Source organism: Podarcis liolepis, assembly GCF_965112155.1.
Source record: "Podarcis liolepis genome assembly, chromosome: 10".
Lineage (NCBI taxonomy): Eukaryota > Metazoa > Chordata > Lepidosauria > Squamata > Lacertidae > Podarcis > Podarcis liolepis.
In genome coordinates, this window is record NC_139562.1 from 18,178,685 (window position 1) to 18,202,393 (window position 23,709).

Genomic DNA, 23,709 nt, shown 5'->3' on the forward strand with positions numbered 1-23,709 from the left:
GAAAGGAAAGGAAAGGAAAGGAAAGGAAAGGAAAGGAAAGGAAAGGAAAGGAAGATAAATGTGGAAGAAAATAAGTAGCAGTGACTAAGAGTCAGTGCTCCATATTTTTTTGATCAGAGCAGTTGTTTATTCCTGGTGGTTCCCTCCTTTGATATGTGGATCATCTGAATCATTTCTCACAAGAGCCTTAATTTTCTATGCCACTGATCAGTCCACATTTAGGTTTCCATCTCCTAAATGTTGACATTTCCACATAGCAAATTATTTATATGGGAGGAGCTGCATCCACGAGAAAAGTGAAAATAAAAAATATCTGAAGAAGTGTGCATGCACACGAAAGCTCATACCAAGAACTAACTTAGTTGGTCTTTAAGGTGCTACTGGAAGGAAAAAAATTTTATTTTGACTATGGCAGACCAACACGGCTACCTATCTGTAACATGAGAAAAGTGGTTATGCTTCCTTTACATCTGCAATCTGAATGGTTATTTCTGTATTTGTCAAGTTTCTTCATTATGGTTCAGCTACATGGTAAAGCAGGATTCACATGTTTAGCAACAATCACCTCCTGACAACCACATTTCAAGTGTGGCACATATTTTATTTAAGATAATTTTATTCTCCCTTTTGATTTTATAAAAGCTGTCAAGGTGGTTTGCAAACAAATCCATGAGATACATCGGTTTGTCTGGAAATGAGAGCAACTTATGGAACAATGTCATACTTTAATTATATGAACCCATGGCTCTTTCGGTCTTTAATAGGCTACAGAAGAAGCAAGAAGAGCCTTGTATGCACCCTTCATTACATTATGCTGTTTGACAGGGGACTGCACCGAGAAAATGCACAAATGGCTTCTCATTCGCCCCTTCCAGTCTTATGGTGATTTGCTCCTGAATTAGAAGAATATGTTGGAGATGTTGTTTATAGCACTGCTCTATTTAAAACTATCTACAGAGATTGCATGATAGAGCGTTCTTAGCTTCTTTCTTATCCTTTGAACTTTTGGCTCTTAGTGCACGGCAGGCAAGGCAAGCAGAACAGGTGTTATTTGATCACCACTGGAGCTTTCACATTCACTAAGCTGATATTAAGTACTGTTAAATCCAATCACATCATAGCCACTTTCCACTGATAATAAAAGGTGTTACACAATGTGGGATTACATAGCATATTTCTTACCTGATAAGCTCTCTGTTACATAACAAGTCTTGTGCATCTTCCCCATGAAGAGCTCCAATCCAATGATAGCATAGATAATTATGACAAACAGCACCAGCAGGGCAATGTGCAGCAAAGGGACCATGGCCTTGATAATGGAATTTAAAACCACCTGGAGGCCTGCAATGAGAAAGACAACGCTGTAGCAAGAAGTGAATGCTGAATAATCTACTGAAGACAAGGGTATGCAGGAAAATGCTTCATTTAATAAATATACAAATATACAAATTATTTTGATATTTCTTTCACATTTGCTATCTGATCAAGAAAATGACTAAACATATTACATCAGCAGTTATAAAATGGTGCTTCCTTGACGTCATCATTATGCTTACATAGCTTTAACAGTGGAACCTAATCTCAAAGTTAAAACCCCTGAGTGTAAGGATTTGTGCACTTGCGTTACTATATAAAGTATTATTGCACGGCAACAGGAGTACAAGTCTTGTAGGAGGTGCTATTGGAAGGATATTAAGCAATACTTCAGCTTGTATTTTGCCATTCAGCTCTAAACAAAGGTAAGAACTACAGGTCCAAAGTAATAGGAAGATCAACCACACCCATCCATGGAAGACTGCTTGAAGCAAGAGGCCAGAATGAACGAGCTAATAGCTTTCTTATGGTTGGACAGTGTTCTCGAAGCTACGAGCATGAGTTTGACCAAACTGTGGGAGGCAGTGGAAGACAGGAGTGCCTGGCGTGCTCTCGTCCATGGGGTCATGAAAAGTCAGACACGACTAAACGACTAAACAACAACAACAATATATAAAAACAAGGGTCAGGCTTGCTTATTGCTTTCAGCAATTAAAATTCATTCTAGTTGGATACACACTGCTGGATACACCCTAACCCGACTGTCCCCACCTTCACAAAGCCAGGTCTGACAGATTGTTAATGATAGTAAATTTTAGCATAACTGGATTAGGACACTACAAAGGGACCACTTCACTTGAAACACAGTCTTTTCTGGAGTGCAACGCAGATGCTGTTTTTTCTGGTTCTGGAAAACCAGCTCAGAAGTGCTCTTTGGGGAATAACTACAGATTTTGTTGTGCTGTAGTAAATGCACTCATGTTTGCAAAGGCTTTAAAGATTCACAGATGGAAATGCTATTGTAATAAACATTAACTTATTAGTAAGTCATTAGTGTAAGGAAAGCTAAGACGGCATCAATTTAAGCACCCTAATAGCTTCAGAAATGGCCAACAATTACAAGCTCTCTTAGTTTTTCTGAAGACTCTGCAGATATATTGGACCTGTATTTAACCCCTGAATTACTAATAAATTAATTTGGAAAGGTAACTTTACAGTGATGTGAGCACCAATAATTTGGACAACTGTCAGTTGTATAAAACTTTATATGATTTACAGGGAACAAGAAAAACAATGTATTTTTAATATATTAATATTGTAACTTTAGTATATTAAAATTCCATTTATTGAAATTGCCATCCTTTGTTCTCTAATATTTTATGAAGCATCTATAATATGTCTCTGTCATGCCATTGCATTCCACTGTTTAATTATCCTGTGTTTTTAGACTTATTTGTGGCAAATATTTTTGGTGATAAAACACAACTGTACAAGCTTGTTTAGTGTAGACTGGCAACGTGCCACTAAGACATTTCAGCAGGAGTGGAGAACCTCAAGCTCAGGGACTGAATGCAGCCCTCCAAGGCTGGATCTACACAGATATAAAAAACACTATGGAAAAAAACTATTTAAAAAATACAGCTCCCAATGGAAATTTTCATTTACTTCAGATTGCTGCTCTACAGCACCATCTGGTGTCACATTTTTATAATGCATTTATAACATTATAAATTGACCTGAGTAGATGAGTCCCAAGGCTCTCTATTGCCTGGACAGAGGTGTGTATAGAAAATAGAGTAACCAATTAACTTAGGATGGTGAGACTGGGCAAACAACATTGCACTATGCCAGGAAGGCTGAGCCTTTACTGTTTGTTCACACCTGTGTTAGCACCTCTGTGAGCTGACTGATGGAGGTGGCATTACTGCCTCTTTTGAAGCAGGTGGGGCAGGTGAGAAACCTCCCTTCCTTTGAAAGGCAGTGCTAGACATGGTTTCTAACAATGTCATAGACTAGCTGGATGCAGAGGGAGTGGCGGGAGGCACCAGCTGGAGAACCCCAAAGAGAAGCCCCAATGAGTGGTCAGAGGGAGAAGAAGCAAACTGGAAGGAGGAGATGTTGGAAGAAGAAGATGTAATAGGGTTTAGTGAGCAGGAAGAGTCTGTGGCAGAGAGCAGTACAGTCTCTGAGGCTTAATTGGACATTGGCTAAGAGGCAGAATTGAAACAAGCTGCTAAAGAATCTAGGGAGTCTCACTTTCCTGTTGTGACCAGCTCCCTGCCCTCCTGGTCTCCTAACATGCAGAGAAATGAAAAGAGCAGAACAGATATTGGTTGTGCACAGACACAGTTTGCAACTGCTTGGGAAAGACCCTGGAGAGGAGAAACCTTAGAGAGTGGTGGAAAAGTGACACCTTTCATCCTTGCAACTGTCTCATTGGGGGCAAGACCTATTGGAAAGAATTACCGGAATCACTAGGCCTGCGCTGTTTTGAATAAATCTGCTATTAAGTGAAAAATTAGCTGAGATATGCTGCATAAGCTACAGAATGAGCCTGTTTTGACATATAGCTCATGTAAGGCTGATGTGTTCACAAGTGTAAGACAACACAAGAATACTAAGATCAGTACTGATATTTTTTATTTTTTTTAAAGATATTTATTAAAAATGTAATAATTACAGAAAAAAGAAGAAACAATAAAAAGTTCACAATACATCAAAAATAAAGAGAAAAAACAAAAACAACACAACAAAACAACAACAAAAAACAAAGACATTTAAAGGCACCCAATATCTCTATATCTCTACCTTTCATTTACTTGTATCATCGACCTCCTCACACCTCCCTTTTTTGTATTCTTGTTCAATTAGTTATTTCAGCAAATTCTTTCCATCTTTCTTAATTTTTGTTCTATAATTTATCTTAACACAATCTAACCTTAAATTTCCACTTTAACCCTTTAACAATCTATTTTTACTTAATTCTTTATAACATTTCTGCTAAGGCCATATAACTTCATTCCAGCATCCTTCTAACATTCATTAATTTTACAATATTTCTGTAAATAAACTTTAAATTTTTTCCAATCTTCTTCCACCGACTCTTCTCCCTGGTCTCGGATTCTGCCAGTCATTTCCGCCAACTCCATGTAGTCCATCATCTTCATCTGCCATTCTTCCCAGGTGGGCAGATCTTGTGTCTTCCAGTACTTTGCAATGAGTATTCTTGCTGCTGTTGTAGCATACATAAAGAAAGTTCTATCCTTCTTTGGCACCAATTGGCCAACCATGCCCAGGAGAAAGGCCTCTGGTTTCTTGAGGAGTAAGATCAGTACTGATAATGCCATGACAGCAAAAATATGTGTTTCAACTTTTTTTATCACACCATCACATAAAATCCAAGTGAGTCATTTAGAACAATCCACTTTCTTGGTTTCTTTATTTTCAACACAATTTTCACACATTGTATTTAAACAGACTGAGTGCATACATGTCTAACTTAAATAGCACCTCCAGTGGTGCCCAGAGATTTAATAGCCTTCAAAGAGGATTTTACAAATTCATGGAGGATAAGGCTATCAAAGCCACAAGTCATGCTGGATGGCCAAGGGAGCATGCTTCTGAATACAAGTCACTGAGGAATAACAGTGAGAGAGGGATTTCACTCTCATATTGTGCTTGTGGACTTCCCTTACAGAACTAATTGCTGGATTAGATTGGTAGTATATGTACTTCTCCTCTCTCATTTTTATCTTCACAACAACCTTTTGAGGTAGATTATGCTGAGACAGTAAGTGATCCAAAGTCACAAGTGGCCTTCATGGTCGAGTGAACCTTAGTCTCCCAGATCCTAGTCCAGCACACTTAACTACTACTACACATTGGTTCTCAAAGGCCACTGCACCTGGTTGCATGAAAGTATGAAAACTAGCCAAAAAGGTCAAATTCACATATAGCTCTTTGGCTAACCTCTAGTACATGCATCAACTGTTGTTATTTTCAGAGATCAGGACTAGATACCATTAGAGATAGGGTCTCTGTTGACTCTGCTCCTTTTTGATACATCTACTTTAGCCTGCCTGTCAACAGCCCCCTGCACATTTCTGAAGCTATACAAAAACCTTAAGAACGAAAGAAGAGCCCTGCAGGATCTGACTCATCTAGCCCAGAATTCTCTTTTCACAATGGCCAACCAGATGCCTATGGAAGTTAACAGCTAGGACTTTCACCACAATAGCACTTTCACCACTTGTGGTCAACTACTAGTATTCAGAGGCATATCACATCTGATACTAGAGGTAAGACAGCTATCATGGTTAGTGGTCATAGATTTCCTCCATGGGTTTCTGTGAACCTCTTTTGAACCCATCCAAGTTGGCACTATTACATCTTGTGGTAGTGAATTCCAGAGTTCAACTATATACTGTGTGAATAAGTACTGCCATTTGTCTGTCCTGAATCTTCCAGGAGTTCTAGAATTATGGGGGAGGGAGAAAAGCTTCTGTCCACTTTGTTGACACCATGCACCAACTTATACAACTATATCATGTCTCCTCCTCCTCCTCACCTTTTAAAGCTAAAAAGTATCCAAATCATGAAACTCTTCTTTACAGGCAACTTGCTCCTTGACCATTTTTGTTGCCTTTTTCTGAAACTTTCCCAATATAGCAGTTGGCTCCACCCCATCCACTGAGTTCCTTCTGGGTGAATAGAAGACTGGAGGAGGCATTTTTTATCCAGCACAGGAGACAAAGATTATTCTTTTTGATGTGTGGTAACCTGAACTGTATACAGTATTGAAAGTGTGGTAGCACCAGAGATTCACATAATGGCATTATGATATTAGCAGTTTTATTTTCAAACCCTTTTTGGACTACAGTTTTTCAGCAATGGAGCTCAAAACCAGGACAACAAATCTAATAAGAGTAAATATAACAGCCTGGGAAACACCTGATGGGCATGTAGGGCTTTGCAAAGCCAGTGAGGTACTGTGTTAGGACAGTGCCAGAGATGTGAGTGGCCAAACATGAATCTAGAGCTGGAGGGTATGTTTTCCTTGAAGTGAGTCTACTGGAGCTGAAGCTTTAGTTGAAGAAAGCACTACTAGGTGGACCAGGGAAGAGGACTAAGGTCCTAGAATATTAAACCTGGCCAAACTAGAGGCTTCATACTGCCTGCTGGGATGCCCCCGAATCCTTGATCTCACACAAATCCCTGATCTCACACTTCAAAGGATTCTTCTATCCTATATGAGTTATATTTCATAGGTAGGGGACACTTGGGAGACATTTTGTGTCAATATGAGATGCTTGAAATAAACAAAGAAAGTCTTTTATTTTCAAAGTGTTTTAGAGAACTCATAAATCTTAAATGCAGCCATAACACAGAGATCAAGCATCCCAAGGGTTTAGTTTCATGATTAATTGATTTAGTATTTATGATCAGATCTTCTCACAGCATTTGAGAGGATATTAAGGAATCCAGAAAAACACTTTGCCATTTCAGACATACACATATGTTCATTATTAACTACTCCATTAAAGTACTCAAGTGTACTACACAAGCACAAGGCAGACACAGGCAGCTCACAACTGCAGTCCCCAGAGCTTACAAACCTGAGGTTGTACAAGTCAAAAGCTTTCACTGTTAACTGAAGATGGGATTGCAGACAAAACATCATGAAGTGATTTATGGGATTCTGGGGGGTTAATTGGAATAGCTTCCCAAAGATCAAGAACCAGATTTGAAGAGGAGAAGGGACAAGGAAGAAATTAGTTTTGGTTAACACTTTAATATGAACCAGAGCAACTGACCACTGGGAGAACAGAATGTTGGACAAGATAGGCCTTGGCCTGATCTTGAAGGACTCTTCTTACATTCTTAATTTGCACTTCCCAAAGCAATGCACAAACTAAAATACAGTAATCCTTCAAAATCTGTACAGTGGTGCCTCGCAAGATGAAATTAATTCGTTCCGCGAGTTTTTTCATCTAGCGAATTTTTCGTCTTGCGAAGCACGGTGTCAGAAAAGTTTTGGAAAAGCTTCAAAAATCACTAAAAACCTCAAAAAAGGCTACGACACCGCGTTCTATGAGTTGCTCCTCGAAGTCAAGTCGCAACTGTATTAACGGTGTTAAGAAAAAGGAAACAAACTTGCAAAAAACGCAAGACGTTCTCGTCTTGCAAAGCAAGCCCATAGGGAAATTCACCTTGCGAAGCAGCTCAAAAACCGCAAAACCCTTTCGTCTAGCGAGTTTTTCATCTTGCGAGGCATTCGTCTTGCGGGGCACCACTGTACTTCTATAAATTTCACAATGTAGTTATTTAACCAACATAAAAAGGTGCATAAGAACACATATATTGGAGAAAATAACATACAAAAATTGCTTGCAGAAACATGTATCATAGGAGAAATGCACACTAAAGTTCTGATTATTTTTTGTAAAGACTTTTTAAAAAAATGGAAACTGATACAAAAATGTGGCAAACTAAATAAGATAGCACTGCCCTCTTCAGACTCCATCTCAAAGGCCATAGTAGGACCATGGCTACCCCTGCACTTCTAGAATCCATGGCTTCTAAAACAGGTTAGTCCCCTTCAAGAGTAGAGATATCACACACTGGGGATGGAGCCAGCTGCTTAAAAGAAGCTGCAGGCTAGACTGATTGCTGAAGCAACGTTTAAACATGCTTGACAGCCTAGATGCTATGTAGAGCTATAGGTACTACTGCCCTTGTCACTTGGACTTCGATCTCAGTTTGTCTGATTTTTCTTACCTGGACTTAACCTTCTGCTATATCTGGCCTTACCTCCATAGAAACTAAAATATACTTGACCTTATTCTGCAAACTTGGATTTGAAAATGGTGCCTGCACTATATGATTTAGGATACTCTGCCCAGAACAAGCCCCACCAGGTTAGAACCTTGTCCCATTGCTGAGACTACTGCTTGAGATGCCACATCAGGATGGTGGGCAGGATCAAATTTTTTTGCTGCAACGGCACCTGGCTGGTGCAGCAGAGGACCAGATTAGACTTATTGCCACTTCTTCCTGTTGCTGGATTTGATTAGGATCCAGTGGATCCTATCTTCCTATACCCCAAATAACCTAGTATTAACTTCTGCCTGCCTCCAGCTTAGGTGGGTACAGTTAAAAGCTTTGCTGCAGTGGACCCACCGCTGGTAGAGCCTTGTACAGGTTGGCAGATGTAATAATGATTGGGGTTACTCGTGCGTAAGTTGCCGCCACTCCTCGCTAGGTTGGCTGGTTAAACCTTTTCTGTCTGGACAGCCCTCCACTTCGTGGCTGTTTCAGTCGCTAGCAGAATCCGTCAGTGGGCGTTTCTTAAACCTCTTCCAGCATAAAAGCTGTTTGACGCCAAGTCTCCTCCTACTCTCCCTGCGCAGAAGTCTTCTGCGCAGGGAGGGTGTGGGTAGCAGAGGACCCGTGCTCTCCTCGCTGGTCTCTGGCGAGGAGTCCTGGAGCCCTCTCGCCGATTCCCCCATCTGCCCCCCTTTATCCCTGGTGTTACACTGATTTCCTTCCCCAGCTGATGAGCTGCCTCTCTCCCTGCTGGGCCCTTCTCCAGCATCACTTGGGAGCCTTGCCTCCGCCTCTGGCTCCGATGTCAGTTCCCTGACAGCAGAGTTGATGGAAGAGACACCTCTTTCTCATCTGGAATCCCTGCAATGTGTCAGATTGGGGGTTTGGATTGCTCTGTTAACAGGCTCCAGTGCAGCAAATATGCCAAACCTTTTTGCAAGAAGGAATAAAAACTATCACATCTGTGGCAGAGAAAAAGTGCACTGAGGGGAAGAAACTGACTAATAAGTGTAGGCAAAATAAAGGTGTCAATCCAAGTCTCCATTTTACCATAGTTGAAATGTGAGGCTAGCTATTCTTAATAGGTAAAGCTATTGATATTTCTTCACCAATTATTGATATTATGATCACTGTGCTAATTTTGCATACATTTCAGCTTTAATTAAATTGTCGTGTATTTTGCTCTTGCATTTCATTGCATCTTGACCCAACTGTTTAGAGTTTCTATCTCTCTGACCATACATAGATGACCAATTGGGGATAACACTGCATGCATCTGATAGACTCTATTCCACAAAACATCATGCCGAAACAAGTATGTTAGTCTTTAAGGTGTCAAAAGACTGTTGTTTTTGCTGCAACTGACTAACCTTCTGGAATTAATGATAATAGTTTTTCTAACTGCTACATCCTAAAACTTTTAAGAATTCAACACTACATGAAAGAACAAGTCGAGAGAGCAAAACAATCAGCAGAAAAATGAAAATGATCATTTCAAGTAATAACACCTTTGGTATAGATAACACAACTAAGAATCAGACTTGAAAATCCATAAACCATCATATTTTATACATGAATGTTGTATTACCAAGTTCAAGATTATTCAAGATAGACATGTGAATAGAAACTGAGAAAACAAAGCCCTCAAGAAGCATTGTTTACAATAGTATAGCCGACTCTTTTCTACTGTTAATAATTTAGAATCTTAAACAATTTTCAACATTTATTTTAAAAGCATATCAATTCACCTTAAAAGAAAGAATGAAAATAGCTGTGACTGCCTGTTGCTGGCTGAAATGGTCTCCATAAATGTTTCAGTAAGCAAAATGTGTTAACTTCCTTCACAGGGCTCATAGGCTACAGTACTTATTTACATTGATAACATGCATACAATATTTATTCTGTGGAAGCACCAGCATTTTTTGTGACCCTTCTATCCATAGACTAAACACAAAGAAGGAAAGCCAAAACTGTTTGTCCCCCTCCCCTGGTCCCACAGGGACTTCACTGTGGGTTCATTCTCCACAGGTGCCTCAGAAGTAGCTACTTGACATATTATGATAGAAATTCAGAAAGTTTTTTGTGTGTGAATGCAACAGTATCACCCACCAGTCATTTCTTTGATATAGGGACACATCTTTTACCTTTGTGATGACACCTTTCTGTTCTTTATGTTTTGTATTAGGGTGTAAATGCTGAAAAGGATGTACTGTACATGTCGAACAGCCAGGATATAAATGCTAAAGACAGTAGGCAGTCACAAAAAGATGTCAGAATTCAATTTAGTATAGGTGCAACCCTGTATGATACTGTGCACCTTTGTCACTGATCCTGCAAAAAAGTGGACACTGCAATTTTGCTTACAAAAACAAAATATAATACCACAGCGTAAAGCTCAAGCTTTCTTTTTCAAACAGCCACTGCCTCCATACAGTATTTATTTACTTAATGTGTTAGGGTACAATCCATCTGCCCTTTGCACTCAGCACTGCCAGCCTCCACCAGTGGAGTGACCCCAGCATCTCTCTGCCAGCACAGACTTCCCTCTTTAACCTGTTTAATTGGTGAGCAGAAGGCCACCAAGGGGTGGGGCACTGGCAGCAGCTGGTAGAAAGCCCTGAAATGTAAAGAAGTCAAGACAATCAGAACTTTCTGAGCAAAGGGCTGGTGGAGTTCTGATAGGAGAACTACAGAGGAGATAATTAATTCACATGTAGTCATACTACTGTAGGACTTAACTGTATTTTTAAGAGGCATGAAGCCACATAATATCAAAATCTGAGATAAACTTTCTGAGGGAGCACAGACAGCTGTATTTTCCATACACACAGAGATAATAAATTTTAAAAGGTCAGCTCAAATAATTTCAATTGCACTTGTAATTAGTGATGGGTAAGTTCCTTCTCTCCACCCTCATCTACCTGCCTCCTTGTAAGTTTTCTTTCCCACTTTTGCTTACCGAATTCTAAAAAAACCTCAGCCTTTGCAAGATCCTTCCAAGAAACATTGGGGAAATTATTACTTTGAGAACTTGCCTTCCGGTCTTCTTTTCCAGCCTCTCTTCCCTCTACCTGTGGAAAGTGCTGTGTGTGTGTGTGTGTGTGTGTGTACCAGTGGTGGTGATAGCTACAGTAGGCTATGAATCCAAGAGGCCTTAATAGGCCTTATCTTTAAGCTCAGTAATACATTTTCCTACTGGGATGCATTTGAGTTATAATTTCCTCCAGATGACTCTCCTCCTCACAGTTCAAAAACAGGCCTCAGTGGGTTTCCAATAAATAACTTTCTTGTAAGTAGCTGTCTGCCTTTAATCTTGTTGATTAATTTTTATCTTTTCTTTTACAATGCATTCATATGATATCTGAATGGTTTTATTCAAACATTTGTACTCTGGAATCTTTTTTGGGGGGGAAATATCTATCTATATCTGTATCTATATCTATATCTATATATTGATATATATAAAAACAATAATTATTTGTCTTGCTTCTGGCTCCTTCTCTTCCTCCTCATGGGACACTTGGTTCCTGAAAAAATTTCACAAAAAAATTCTTCACTTCCCCTGTAACACAGTGATTTTTTAATTGACCTCTGTTTTTCAGAGATGTTCTAGAGCAGCCTTTCCCACCCCCTTTTCCCCAGGTGTTCTTGGTCTATAAATCCCATCAGTCTTAGCCAACAAGGACAATGGTCAGTGAAGATGAGAGTTGCTGTCTAACAGCACCTAGAGAATTCCAGTTTGGGGAAGGTTGATTTAGAGAACTGGAAAGCACTTACATGTATGCTTCCTAAATCCAGTTTTTCATATTCATGGTGAATTCCCTACACATACAAAAGCTCAAGAAAGGAAGTCATTCTCTGCATTTCTAGTAATAAGTATAGTAATATCACACCAATGAAAAGCACGCTACAGAATGTTTCTAACAGTGACCACCCCCACTTGCATGTGCATCTGCTTTGGTGGTATGGAAGCATCTCATATAGTATACTATCAAGAAATATATGATTACTGCATGTGTAAACTCTTATCAGATATGGGAGATCTTTATTTCTGTAAATCCTGGCTACTGTTTTAAAAACATTAGTTCCATTATTTTTTTCAGTGCACAGTCTTAAGACATTTGAGATCTAATTACCTATTTGAGGGTACAAGATCAAGGAATATTATCCTGTACTGATGCCTTTAGTAAAAATATAGGTCAGCAAGAATATTCTACATACGTATAGCACAAGGCCCTGATATTTGCTCTATTTTTAAAATTGGCCTCATAGTTTAGATTAGATATTGATTTAGTGTTTCAGGAACATATATTACTCACTTTCCTATCTGTTTTCCACTTTGCATCAGTTACCTTTCAGACCATTTTATGGGTTTTCATACTTTATACTTTTACCTATACTACAAAACCAAAGATGTGATATCTAGGGGAATTCTTTTTAGACCCCCCTCTGTGTGTGCTGATTTTACACTAACTGTTCAATTTAAAACCATATGAAAGGAATAGGAGAATAAAGTTATCACACATATTGAATGCAAGGCACTGTTTCAAACTGGCAGGGCACAGATAATCCAAAGTAACTCCCTACAACAATTCAATTCAGCTCATTTCCACTTAACCTTACATCAAGTTACAATCAAGACCATTTCTATTGTAACTCAGATAATCAAATAACAGTTTAACTAAATTAGCTACAGATAAAGATTTGTTTCTTTTGTGCCTTTAGAAAATGTTGTCTTTTTGATAACCACCAAGTTATCATTACTTAATACTCAACTCACTTCCTTATCATAAAGACAAGGAAAATTTTCAAATGTTCTCTCCAAAAACCTATTGAGGCAGAGAAAGAAGCTCAAACAAGAAGTTTTTTAGTTATGTATTATATTGCAGAAGTTAATGGAAGGCACTTTAGAAAAAGCTTCAACAAAATTAAGACTGAGCTACTACCTAGAAACTATGATTATATAGGGTTGGATCCAGAATAATTTAGTTCCCAAAAATCAGGGTGAAAAATTAGCCATGACTAACTTAGGTTTCAGTGGGAAATGAATAATTAAGTCTGGATCCAACTCTATGTGTCTGATATGTGGGATGCCCCAAAGACAGACATTTCAGGGAACTCATTTATATAATCACTCACTGAAGTAATAAAGTTCCATCACCTCTATTTTTATGTGTGGATGTGTCTGTTTGAAAACATACCCCACTTCAAGTTACTGACCTATAATAAAAAAGCTAGTGCTTTCTGAAATTTTTCTGGAAAAGCTGTATTACAGACATAACATTAACTATGGTTGTTACAGAAATGAATCTATGCAAGATTTGGGGTTATATTTATGCCCTCCTCTCTCCTTTAATGCACCTGCAAGGAGAGTGGAGTCGTTAACTTCTATTTCTTATTAATTACAGTGGTATCTCCAGTTACAAACTTAATTCATTCCGGAAGAAGAAGAAGAAGAAGAAGAAGAAGAAGAGGAGGAGTTTGGATTTGATATCCCGCCTTTCACTCCCTTTAAGGAGTCTCAAAGCGGCTAACATTCTCCTTTCCCTTCCTCCCCCACAACAAACACTCTGTGAGGTGAGTGGGGCTGAGAGACTTCAAAGAAGTGTGACTGGCCCAAGGTCACCCAGCAGCTGCATGTGGAGACGCGAACCCGGTTCCCCAGATTACGAGACTACCGCTCTTAACCACTACACCTGTTCTCAACCCGAAACCACTCATAACATGAAGCGCGCTTTTGCTAATGGCACCTCCTGCTCTCCCGCTCTCTCTCTTAATTTCTGGTGCTTTCACTAATAGCCATATAGCCAAAGGCTAAGGTCTAGCCTAGTAAGCTACTATAGGCCTTAAACTCTGCAGCCTCTAGTACCTTACTAAGGTCCAAGCGTAGGCTCTATGGCTTAGCACCTATGCTTAAAAGCCTAATTCTACGTGAAATGATCTTGCAAGTGTAAAGGTGCATCCTGGGATCAGTATATTATTTTCTGAGAAAAGCTTGCATGATTTATTGACATGTTTTAACAAAATACAGAAATAGATCTTTATAAGGGACTCTTTGGAGTATAAACTATGGGCCCAGTACCAAAAGAACTGCATCAGCTTCTGCCATGTTTTGGCCCCTTCACATAGAATTATATAATTAGTGCTGGCTAAATTGCAAAATATATTTTATAGGCAAGGAAACCTCACAACAAAACCACAGCATGTGAATTCATGGATGAGTATATGATCAAGAAACAAAATCCAGTAAAATCCAATTTGCCACCTAGCATGTCTATACCACCCACACTGACAACTTGCAACAAATGAAAAAATAGCCTAGCTCAAAACAATTTTCTCCCAGTTACCTAATTCCTAGCTCTTCTCACAAGGTATCTTCTTATCAAGAACACTGCAAAGCATTTTGGAGCAACAGTAAGTGAGAAACCTCAGAAGAAGTACAGTGCAATTCTATTGAATTTTTCTCTCTGAAGCAAGTCCCTTTATGTTCACAGGGCTTTACTTCCAGGTACGTAATTTGTACAGGATTGCAGCTTTAAAGTACATGGTTAAGGCTGTAATCATAAACGGAAATATTAGAAAGTAAGCCACAATGAACTTGTTTCTTTTGAATAAACAAGCCCAGAATCGTGCTAAAAATCCCTGCAGTTGCTATTAATGGCTTTTATTGTATTTTATGTTGAGAACTTTCAATAAAAAATATTTTAAAAAGAGAGAGAAAAGCGATATCCCCAATTACAACAAATTTCAGCAAGGAATGTGATTTTGTAGCTTTCCTGGGCTATTTTTTTGTAATAGCTGAAAAGCCACCTTCATTCTACACTCATTATACATTGATGTAGGCTTCCTGTGATGCACTTATATAAGTTGTTTATGTTTATTGTGAGTTTATTCTGCACACATTAATCAACTGTTGTGTGGGTGGAGAGAGATTTCAAAATTTGCTGTGGAAGAAGAGGAAACTACAGGAGCATCTTTCCCTATATCAAGGAAGGTTAGACTGGAATTATCTCTATTCACTTTCAGGTGAGCTGCAAATACATTTCCATCTCACACAGTTTTTAGTTTTTAATGTCTTCTTTTTGTATACTGCATTGGGGGCCTTGTTAGGGCTGAAAAGCAGTTTATAAATATTTATTTATGTTATTATTTATGCACCTCTCTTCTGATCTTTCTCCAAAGATATCAGGCTGGTGAACAATACATGGTTCTACTCTCCCTATACGCAGAACAACTGCATGAGGTACAGTGGGCTAAAAGACAGTTGCCATGTCTGCATGCAACCATGGTTTAGTGCTATGCATATAAGCCTGAATAAGCTGAGCAAATCATCAAGCTTGCATGCTCTCCCCCCTTGACTAGTTTCACTTTTAAATAATCCCAGTTTAGTGTTAGATTCAAGCTAGGGATCCCCATTCAAACTGAACTTTGCTACGTTCCATAACACATCAGCTTTAAACCATGAGAGGAGGAAGGGGAGTGTGAAGGACACAAACCTGGAACTTTGCTCAGCCAATCCACAGTTTTAAAGTTCAAAACATGGTTCAGCTGTGAAGGAGATCAAAGAGTGGCTCAGGGTCACCAGGATAACCAGTCTCCTCAGAATAGTTCTAAGTCTTGGATGAAGGAATTTAGGTGGTGCTCATCAAATTTGCAGATGACACCAAACTGGGAGGGGTAGCTAATACTGCAGAAGACAGAACTGGGTCCAAGCTAACAAAATGAATTTCAGCAGAGACAAATGTAAGCTTCTGCACTTAGGCAGGAAGAACAAGATATGCAACTATAAGATGGGGATCTAGAGGTTTGGGTGGACCACAAACTTAACATAAGTCAACAGTGTAATGCAGCAGCTGAAAATGCTAATGCCTGCATCAACAGAAGTATAGTGTCCAGATCAAGAGAAGTTATAGTCTGCTCTATTCTGCCTTGGTCAGACCACACTTGGAATACTGTGTCCAGTTTCGCTTGTCACACTGTAAGAAGGATATTGATAAGCTAAAATATGTGCAGAGTTGGTTAACCAAGATGATCAAGGGTATGGCAACCAAGCCTTATGAGGTTGAAGGAGCTGTTTAGTTGGGAAAAGAGGAGACTGAGAGGAGATATGATAGCCATCTTCAAATATCTCAAGGGCTGCCACATGGAAGAGGGAACAAATTTGTTTTTTTTCCTACTCCGGAGGGTAGAATTTGAACTGATGGCTTCAAGTTACAAGAAAGGAGATTCCAACTAAACATATGGAAAAACTTTCTGATAGTAAGAGGTGTTCAACATTGGAATGGTTTCCCTCTGGATGTTGTGGATTCTCCTTCCTTGGAGGTTTTAAAGCAAAGATTGGATGGCCATCTGTCATGGATGCTTTAGCTGAGAATCCTGCATTGCAGGGGGTTGGACTAGATGACCCCTGGGTCCCTTCCAACTCTACAATTCTATAATTCTGTCTTTCATTCTTAAAAGCAAATGCTCTTTTAATGTCCTCTTTTTCATTTCCTCTTAAGAGTAACACACCAGCACCAAAGAAAAATCCACTCAGAGCCCTAAATTAAACTTGTCCCTTACCAAGTAAATCAACTAAATTTTAAATTGATAAATAAATCAACCAATTAAGGTACAGATAATAATACTGTATAGTCAATAAATGATAATAATATTGTATATAAGCTACCTAATTTAAGATCGACTGCAGTCCTAGATATCTGTGCTGCAATGCTAACTGTCTCTTAGACTTTGTCATGTTTACCTTTACCTAAAGTAATTGCCTACTTCAGTTTATTCATTTATATAAACCTATATTATGATATTGCATTTTTATTTTTATGGTGTTACTGCAGATTGTTTTATTTTATATTCAATTGTCACATGGTTCCCCCCACCCCGAGAACTCTTGTTGAAGGGTGGTCTACAAATACATTATTTTATTTTAATCATTTCTATCCACTTTTTCCAATAGGGAGCCCTCAAGGTGTTTCATGATAAAATGAGAACTACTGCAGTTTGCACACAGCAAAATGCATACTGAAACAGTAATATCTTTGCTATGTGAGAAAATACACGCACTATATGTTTAAGTAGGCCACAGTTGGGATGATGCCCCATAGTTTAGCTGTCCTAATCAAAAGGCCCTGTCTCTTGTGCCCATTCAGCTCATTCCATATACTAACAAAGTACAAAGCCAAGGTAGCATCATCCACATTTAAGTTCTGATCCCTCTGTCTGAAAGTAGCTGTGTCATAAGGGCCAGGTGAATCAACTGCATCAGGCAGTAGACAGTGGTGGAATTTAGAGCCATGGTGGCACACAATGCATGGGGAGACTTTATTGCACAAGCCCCATTGAAATTAATGAGAGATGAACAAGATCACTGTAGATGATTGTGTACCATGTTAATTATATATGAGCATATGTGCTTCATTGAAAAAATCCTATGGGGAGTAGGAGGATTCCACTTTAGGTAGCAAAATGTTATGGGCTAGCGTGATGCCCATCAAATTACACTGTAAATGGAGGTTTACTTCTGGAACAATTCTTGACCTCATATGGATGGTAGAAAAGCACACTGGAATCCCACATGTTGAAATATGTTGTAAAATTGCTCAGGAGTTTCATCAAAATATGGAGCTGTGTATAAGTTAGCTTAACAATGATCTCAATATAGCCCTTCTGTTAAGCTGTAACTTACCAGATCTAGGAAGAACAAATGTTCCTGTACCCTAGAAGTTCATTAAGGTACAAATAAGTTCCTTTATCAAATGATAGACTTGCTCTTCCCCCCTTCATGCCTCATCAAACTTCCCTAATTTTTTGCCTGCTGCAGCATGCAAAGCTCTAGCTGCCTCAATAATTCTCCCCCTGCAGAAGCATTTCAATGAGGCCCACATTCTAACTTATTTAGTTGCTAATCTTAAAATTCTATAAAAACATGCAGTTTTAATAATCACCCATGTGCACATGAGATGTGATAATGCTAGCTGATTAAAAAGATACGTCTGTGGAAGGCTGAATAATTGTTTTTCTTGGCATTCCTTAAATATCAAAGTTATAACAGGAAGTCCATCATAGTGTCACCTTCAAAAAATGAATTCATACTCTCATATATGTGGGTCCTCTTACCTACAAAGCATATTAGACATGCTGCTTGACATGAACTGGCTACACCACATAGTAATTCCTCATGCCAGTCCCAGGAGTCCCAGTGTGTGTGGGAGGAAGAACACGTACATTTAACATCATGTCAGAGGATTGTGTAAAATTTAATGATGCAGGTGGATTCCCAGACCCAGCTGCTGTGATCAGATAAACCTGCATCCAGGGGAACCGATGCATAGGAGGACCAAACATCAGCATCAGTGCACCCTTCTGGATACTGACACCATCCCAGATGGAGGCATTATTTCTCACAATGAGTACACAGCTCTGGTCACAGGTTTATGGAGTTATTGCAGTGTTTCTCCCCCCATCCATTGTTTGGCATGGCATGGCACTAGGACGAAAAAACAAAGTGTGCACACCACAGGAAATGATATCTCTATCATATTACTTCATTACAAAAGATTGTCCAGATGTGATCAGAATCCTAGCCTTCTGGAAAATGCAGGGGAATACAATTGCCATTCAAGAGAACAGGCATTTAAGTCACTGTGAGAGCTTCTTCATCAAGCCAGCCATATGTGAGATTATTAACAGACATCTATTTCAGAGTCAGCAATCCAGTTCTTAGATTGACTTAATTCATACTAGTTTCATTACATTGATTATGTATTCATTTCTTGTTGTTTTAAACTGATCTATTACCTCATATTATTTAGCGATAGCTCAATCACATATGGCCTGTGCAGCAACTCCTCTCTCATAAAACCTGCCTGTATCTTTCCCTCTCTGTTATCTCACACTGGATTCTATTCTTTATAAGTGTTAAGGATAACCAGAAGCATGTGCAGTATATTCCTTGCCCCTTCTTTTATCTTCCACCCTGAAATCCATTATCATGTCAAGTGCTTGAACATCTTAGTACACATCTCTTTCAGCAACAGCAGCATCTCACAATATTTACATCTTCTATTGAAAAAACCCAACAACAATGAGAGAGAGAAGTTGGATTTAGTTACTTACTAGGAACTCCAGATACCAGCCGTAAGGGACGCAATACTCGGAAAGCCCGAAGTGCTTTGACGTCAAATCCGGCGCCTTTGCCTCCTATTGAATTTACCCCATCTGCTTTGGTTGCTTGTTCTAAAATTGCACTAAAAAGCCTTGGGTGGAAGAAAATGGAAAGAGGAAACAAATGATTAGTAGACAGCATGGATAAAAATAAAAGGAAGAAAAATTACTGCAGCTTTTTAATATATTGCAAAGAACACAAGAGAAAAATGGGGGGGGGATGAATCTGCCTATAAAATGCACATAAATGCAACCATTTGCTCTTTACTTTTCACCTTTTTCACATTTCAGTTTACAGATAGATAATCTGGAATAGCTGAATACTTAACTGAAATATTATGTATGCTATATTTTTGTGTTACTATTGATTTTTTTGTGGGACGGGGGTGGCGCTGTGGGTAAAACCGCAGCGCCTAGGACTTGCCGATCACATGGTCGGCGGTTCGAATCCCCGCGGCGGGGTGCGCTCCCATCATTCGGTCCCAGCGCCTGCCAACCTAGCAGTTCGAAAGCACCCCCGGGTGCAAGTAGATAAATAGGGACCGCTTACCAGCGGGAAGGTAAACGGCGTTCCATGTGCTGCGCTGGCTCACCAGATGCAGCTTGTCACGCAGGCCACATGACCCGGAAGTGTCTGCAGACAGCGCTGGCTCCCGGCCTATAGAGTGAGATGAGCGCGCAACCCTAGAGTCTGGCAAGACTGGCACGTACGGGCAGGGGTACCTTTACCTTTACCTTATTGATTTTTATGTAAGGGGCCTTGTGAGTGCTTTGCCCTAAAAGGGACCTAAAAATACCATATTTACTCAAATGTAATGTGCCATCAAGTCTAATGTGCACCTCAATTTTCAAAACCTTGAAACCAAAAAAGTATTTGCTGGTGAATATAATGCGCATCAGCAAAAAGTCTCTCAATCCAGAGCAATTAATGGAATAGTGTTCAAAGTTAAACATTAAATACCGTATTTACTCGAATGCAATGAACTATCAAATCTAATGCACACACTAATTTTCATGACGTAATCTGGCCAAAAATTGCATGCATTACATTTGAGTAAATGTAAATATGTACTTAAATATAATTAGGCATAAATCAGATAATAAATTAGTTAATAGCAACCCACAACTGCTGTTTGGGCTCTGAAGTGGCTTAAGGATTGCAGGGCTTCACAGCCACCTTCAGAAGAAGAAGAGTTTAGATTTGATATCCCGCTTTATCACTACCCGAAGGAGTCTCAAAGCGGCTAACATTCTCCTTTCCCTTCCTCCCCCACAACAAACACTCTGTGAGGTGAGTGGGGCTGATAGACTTCAAAGAAGTGTGACTAGCCCAAGGTCACCCAGCAGCTGCATGTGGAGGAGCGGAGACACAAACCCGGTTCACCAGATTACGAGTCTACCGCTCTTAACCACTACACCACACTGGTAACTCTCTGGTGTTACTAGCATATTAATTAATGTAAATACATTGGGCTGTAATAGTGTATGAGAAGGAAGACTTGAATACACACAGAAAGTAGATGGGCACATATGCTTAGACACTACAGGCTCTCAAAACCAGGGAGTAAAATGTATAAAATACCTTTAAGGAATTGAAAAATTCCTTCCAGTAGCACCTTAAAGACCAACTAAGTTAGTTCTTAGTTTAAGGAATTGGTTCAGTTACTTGCTCAGTTTACTAAAGAGTTTTATAGTAATTTGCTCACCTTTAGATTAATCCCAAACATACTTATCAGCAAACAAGTCCCACTTAGCTCAGTGGATTTGCTGCCAAGTAAATGTATTTAGAATTATCTAATATCTAAAAGGGAAATAATAATGGCATACACCACAGGGTTGTTGTAAGGACAAAAGGCATAAAGCTTTTAAAGCACCTTTAAAGTTATAAATCTCCTTCATGAATTATTAGAATAATCTTGCACAAAAATTTTGGGTTTTTTGTTTTGTAATTAGATGGTGCTCAAAAAGACAGCAGATGCCAAATTTGGCTCTGCATATTTCTTACAGTCCAGTGAACAAGCATTAGGAACGTGTTCTGTTTCCTATTCAAATATTTCTGCTCCTCTGCTAAACATAATCCTCTCACCAGATGATGAGTGACGTGTCTGCAGTCGTCCCAGTCCTCTGGGAGCCTGTGAAGGAGAGTTCACTGCAAAAGGTTTCTCTGATAGTGTTTTACAGCTTTACTAAAATCTCTCCAAAACCAGAATCTTGCCCGCAAATTCATAGAAGGAAGCTTGCCAAGCCCAGGGTGGTATTAGCTATTATGCTCATGTTAACATGTAATGTGGACTGTCAAATGGAAGATCTTTGCTATAGTCCAATTATGGTTGGAGACATCCCTTCTCACCTGCTCTGTGCAGTCTCTGCATCACATGGAAATACTATAGAAAGCTTGTTCCCAGCCATGCAAGTGTACCCATCTTACACTTTGCACAGCATTCCTGCAGTAAAAATCATGGTGACTTTTCCCTCGCTAGCCATATCATGAAAAAAGAGTAGAAGCCTCATTTTCAGTCATACATCTCAATCGTCTCTCGTTGTGAAGACATGCTGCTTTCCATTTTCCTTAAGATGATCCATCTTCCATTGTTGTATTTTGAAAGGAACTCATTCTCCTCCACACATGGAAAACAAATGAGCTAAATATGGGATGTCACTCACAATATCTCCTAGGTACATTTCCAGTGGCTTTTCCTTTATTTCCCTCCCCCCGCAATGATCAGTCATCCCGTAACTTGTGATAGAGGAGAAATTCAATTCAGTTTGCATTTAAAAGCAAAGCTAGCTAATTTGCACTTTCCAAAACAATATGTGAACTGAAACACAGCCATCCTTTGAAATTTGCAATCTCCAAATTTTACAGTGCAATTCTTCAGCCAATATGTATAACATATACTGAGGCATACAGTGAGGTAAAGTGTGCATAAAAATGAATTTATTAGTGAAAATAGACTAAACAAATGCATATGTGTATATTTGTCTGAAATTCGTATCTAAATGCAGAAATATTTTCATGAAGACTGTTTTAAAAATGCTAAATATATGTGGAAATGTAGAAAACTTAAGAATGGAAAAATGAGAAACAAAGAGAGTGAAACTGAGTTCCTCTTATGCCTACCCATAACCTAGGCAACGAACAAGTACAAAAAATTAAAGGTTGTATTCTATAGAGCCACTCAGCTGATGGTAAAGTGGAACAGGAGAGCAACAATTTTCAGTGATTCTTCTCTCTCTCCCCGTCCCACTCTCACTCACCTCAAATCTGCTTCAGGGGGTTGGGGGACCCCCTAGAGAAGATTTAGGGCTACAGAAGTAGTGGAAATTGTGGACAAAGTCTTCCCTCCTCGTTTCAATGATGGAAGCCATACCATCAGCTGAGTGACACTGTTGTCAAAGCCCTAAAATCCCAATCCAATAAAACCAATTAAATAGCAGCCCCCAGATTCTGTAAAACAAAACAATAACAGACCAGAGGGAAACACAATTTCAGCCACAAGCATAAAATGTAATACAGAGTCACAAAATTCTCTTCACAGAGCTAAAACAACATCCTAAAACCACAGTGAAATATTAATAGAATTATTTTTAAAGGCCTGGGAAAATAAACAAGGTCATTGCCCGAGGCTGAAAATAAATCAATGGACATGTGAGATAGCCTCGCTGATGAGGTCTTTCTAAAACTGGGGAGCTGCTGCCCAAAATACATTCTTTTATGCCTGAAATTCCTAGGTGCTGTACAAAAAATTTAAATAAGTCTCTGCTCTCAGTTATAATCTTCACATTAGGGAAAAGGGAATAAAAGTGAAGATGAATCAATGAGGCGAAACCAAGGTGATTACTAAACAAATAATAGAACAATAGGAGGGTATAATTCTCTCTCAACATCCCATACTATGCAAAGTGATGGAGTCTGAGAGAGGAAAGGCGGTTGGGGCTAGGCAGGCCAATGGAAAGGGCTGGCCATTGATGGGGCTGAGGGTAAAAGAGTCAGGTTGCATTTATCAGATATAATTAGAATTCAGAGATAGCTACAGATGCCACACACACCCCTTATTTATATATGTATCAACATGTATATGCCATCCCATAAAGTTAAGGTAAAGGACCCCTGAACGGTTAAGTCCAGTCAAAGCTGACTATGGGGTTGTAGTGCTCATCTTGCTTTTCAGGCTGAGGGAGCTGGCATATGTCCCCAGACAGTTTTCTGGATCATGTGGCCAGCATGAATAAACAGCTTCTGGTGCAATGGAACACCGTGACGGAAGCCAGAGCACACAGAAATACTGTTTACTTTCCCACCGCAGCGGTACCTAAAGCACTGGTGTGCTTTTGAACTGCTAGGTTGGCAGCAGCTGGGACAGAGCAACAGGAGCTTAGTCATGTGGATTCAAACCGCCAACCTTCTGA

The 23,709-nt window shown here is 39.4% G+C and overlaps 1 protein-coding gene across 6 annotated transcripts in view; it reads right to left on the minus strand.

Moving 5' to 3' along the window:
- CACNA1C (calcium voltage-gated channel subunit alpha1 C) overlaps positions 1 to 23,709 on the minus strand; it is a gene marked incomplete at its 5' end in the record, with an annotated part of 445,655 nt that overhangs the window by 168,728 nt on the left and 253,218 nt on the right. For all 6 annotated transcript variants that reach the window (XM_083461732.1, XM_083461734.1, XM_083461737.1 and 3 more), the window contains 2 exons: positions 1,183 to 1,341; positions 19,252 to 19,391. In XM_083461732.1, coding sequence (XP_083317858.1) covers positions 1,183 to 1,341; positions 19,252 to 19,391 — 299 coding nt within the window. The remainder of the gene's footprint in view (positions 1 to 1,182; positions 1,342 to 19,251; positions 19,392 to 23,709) is intronic.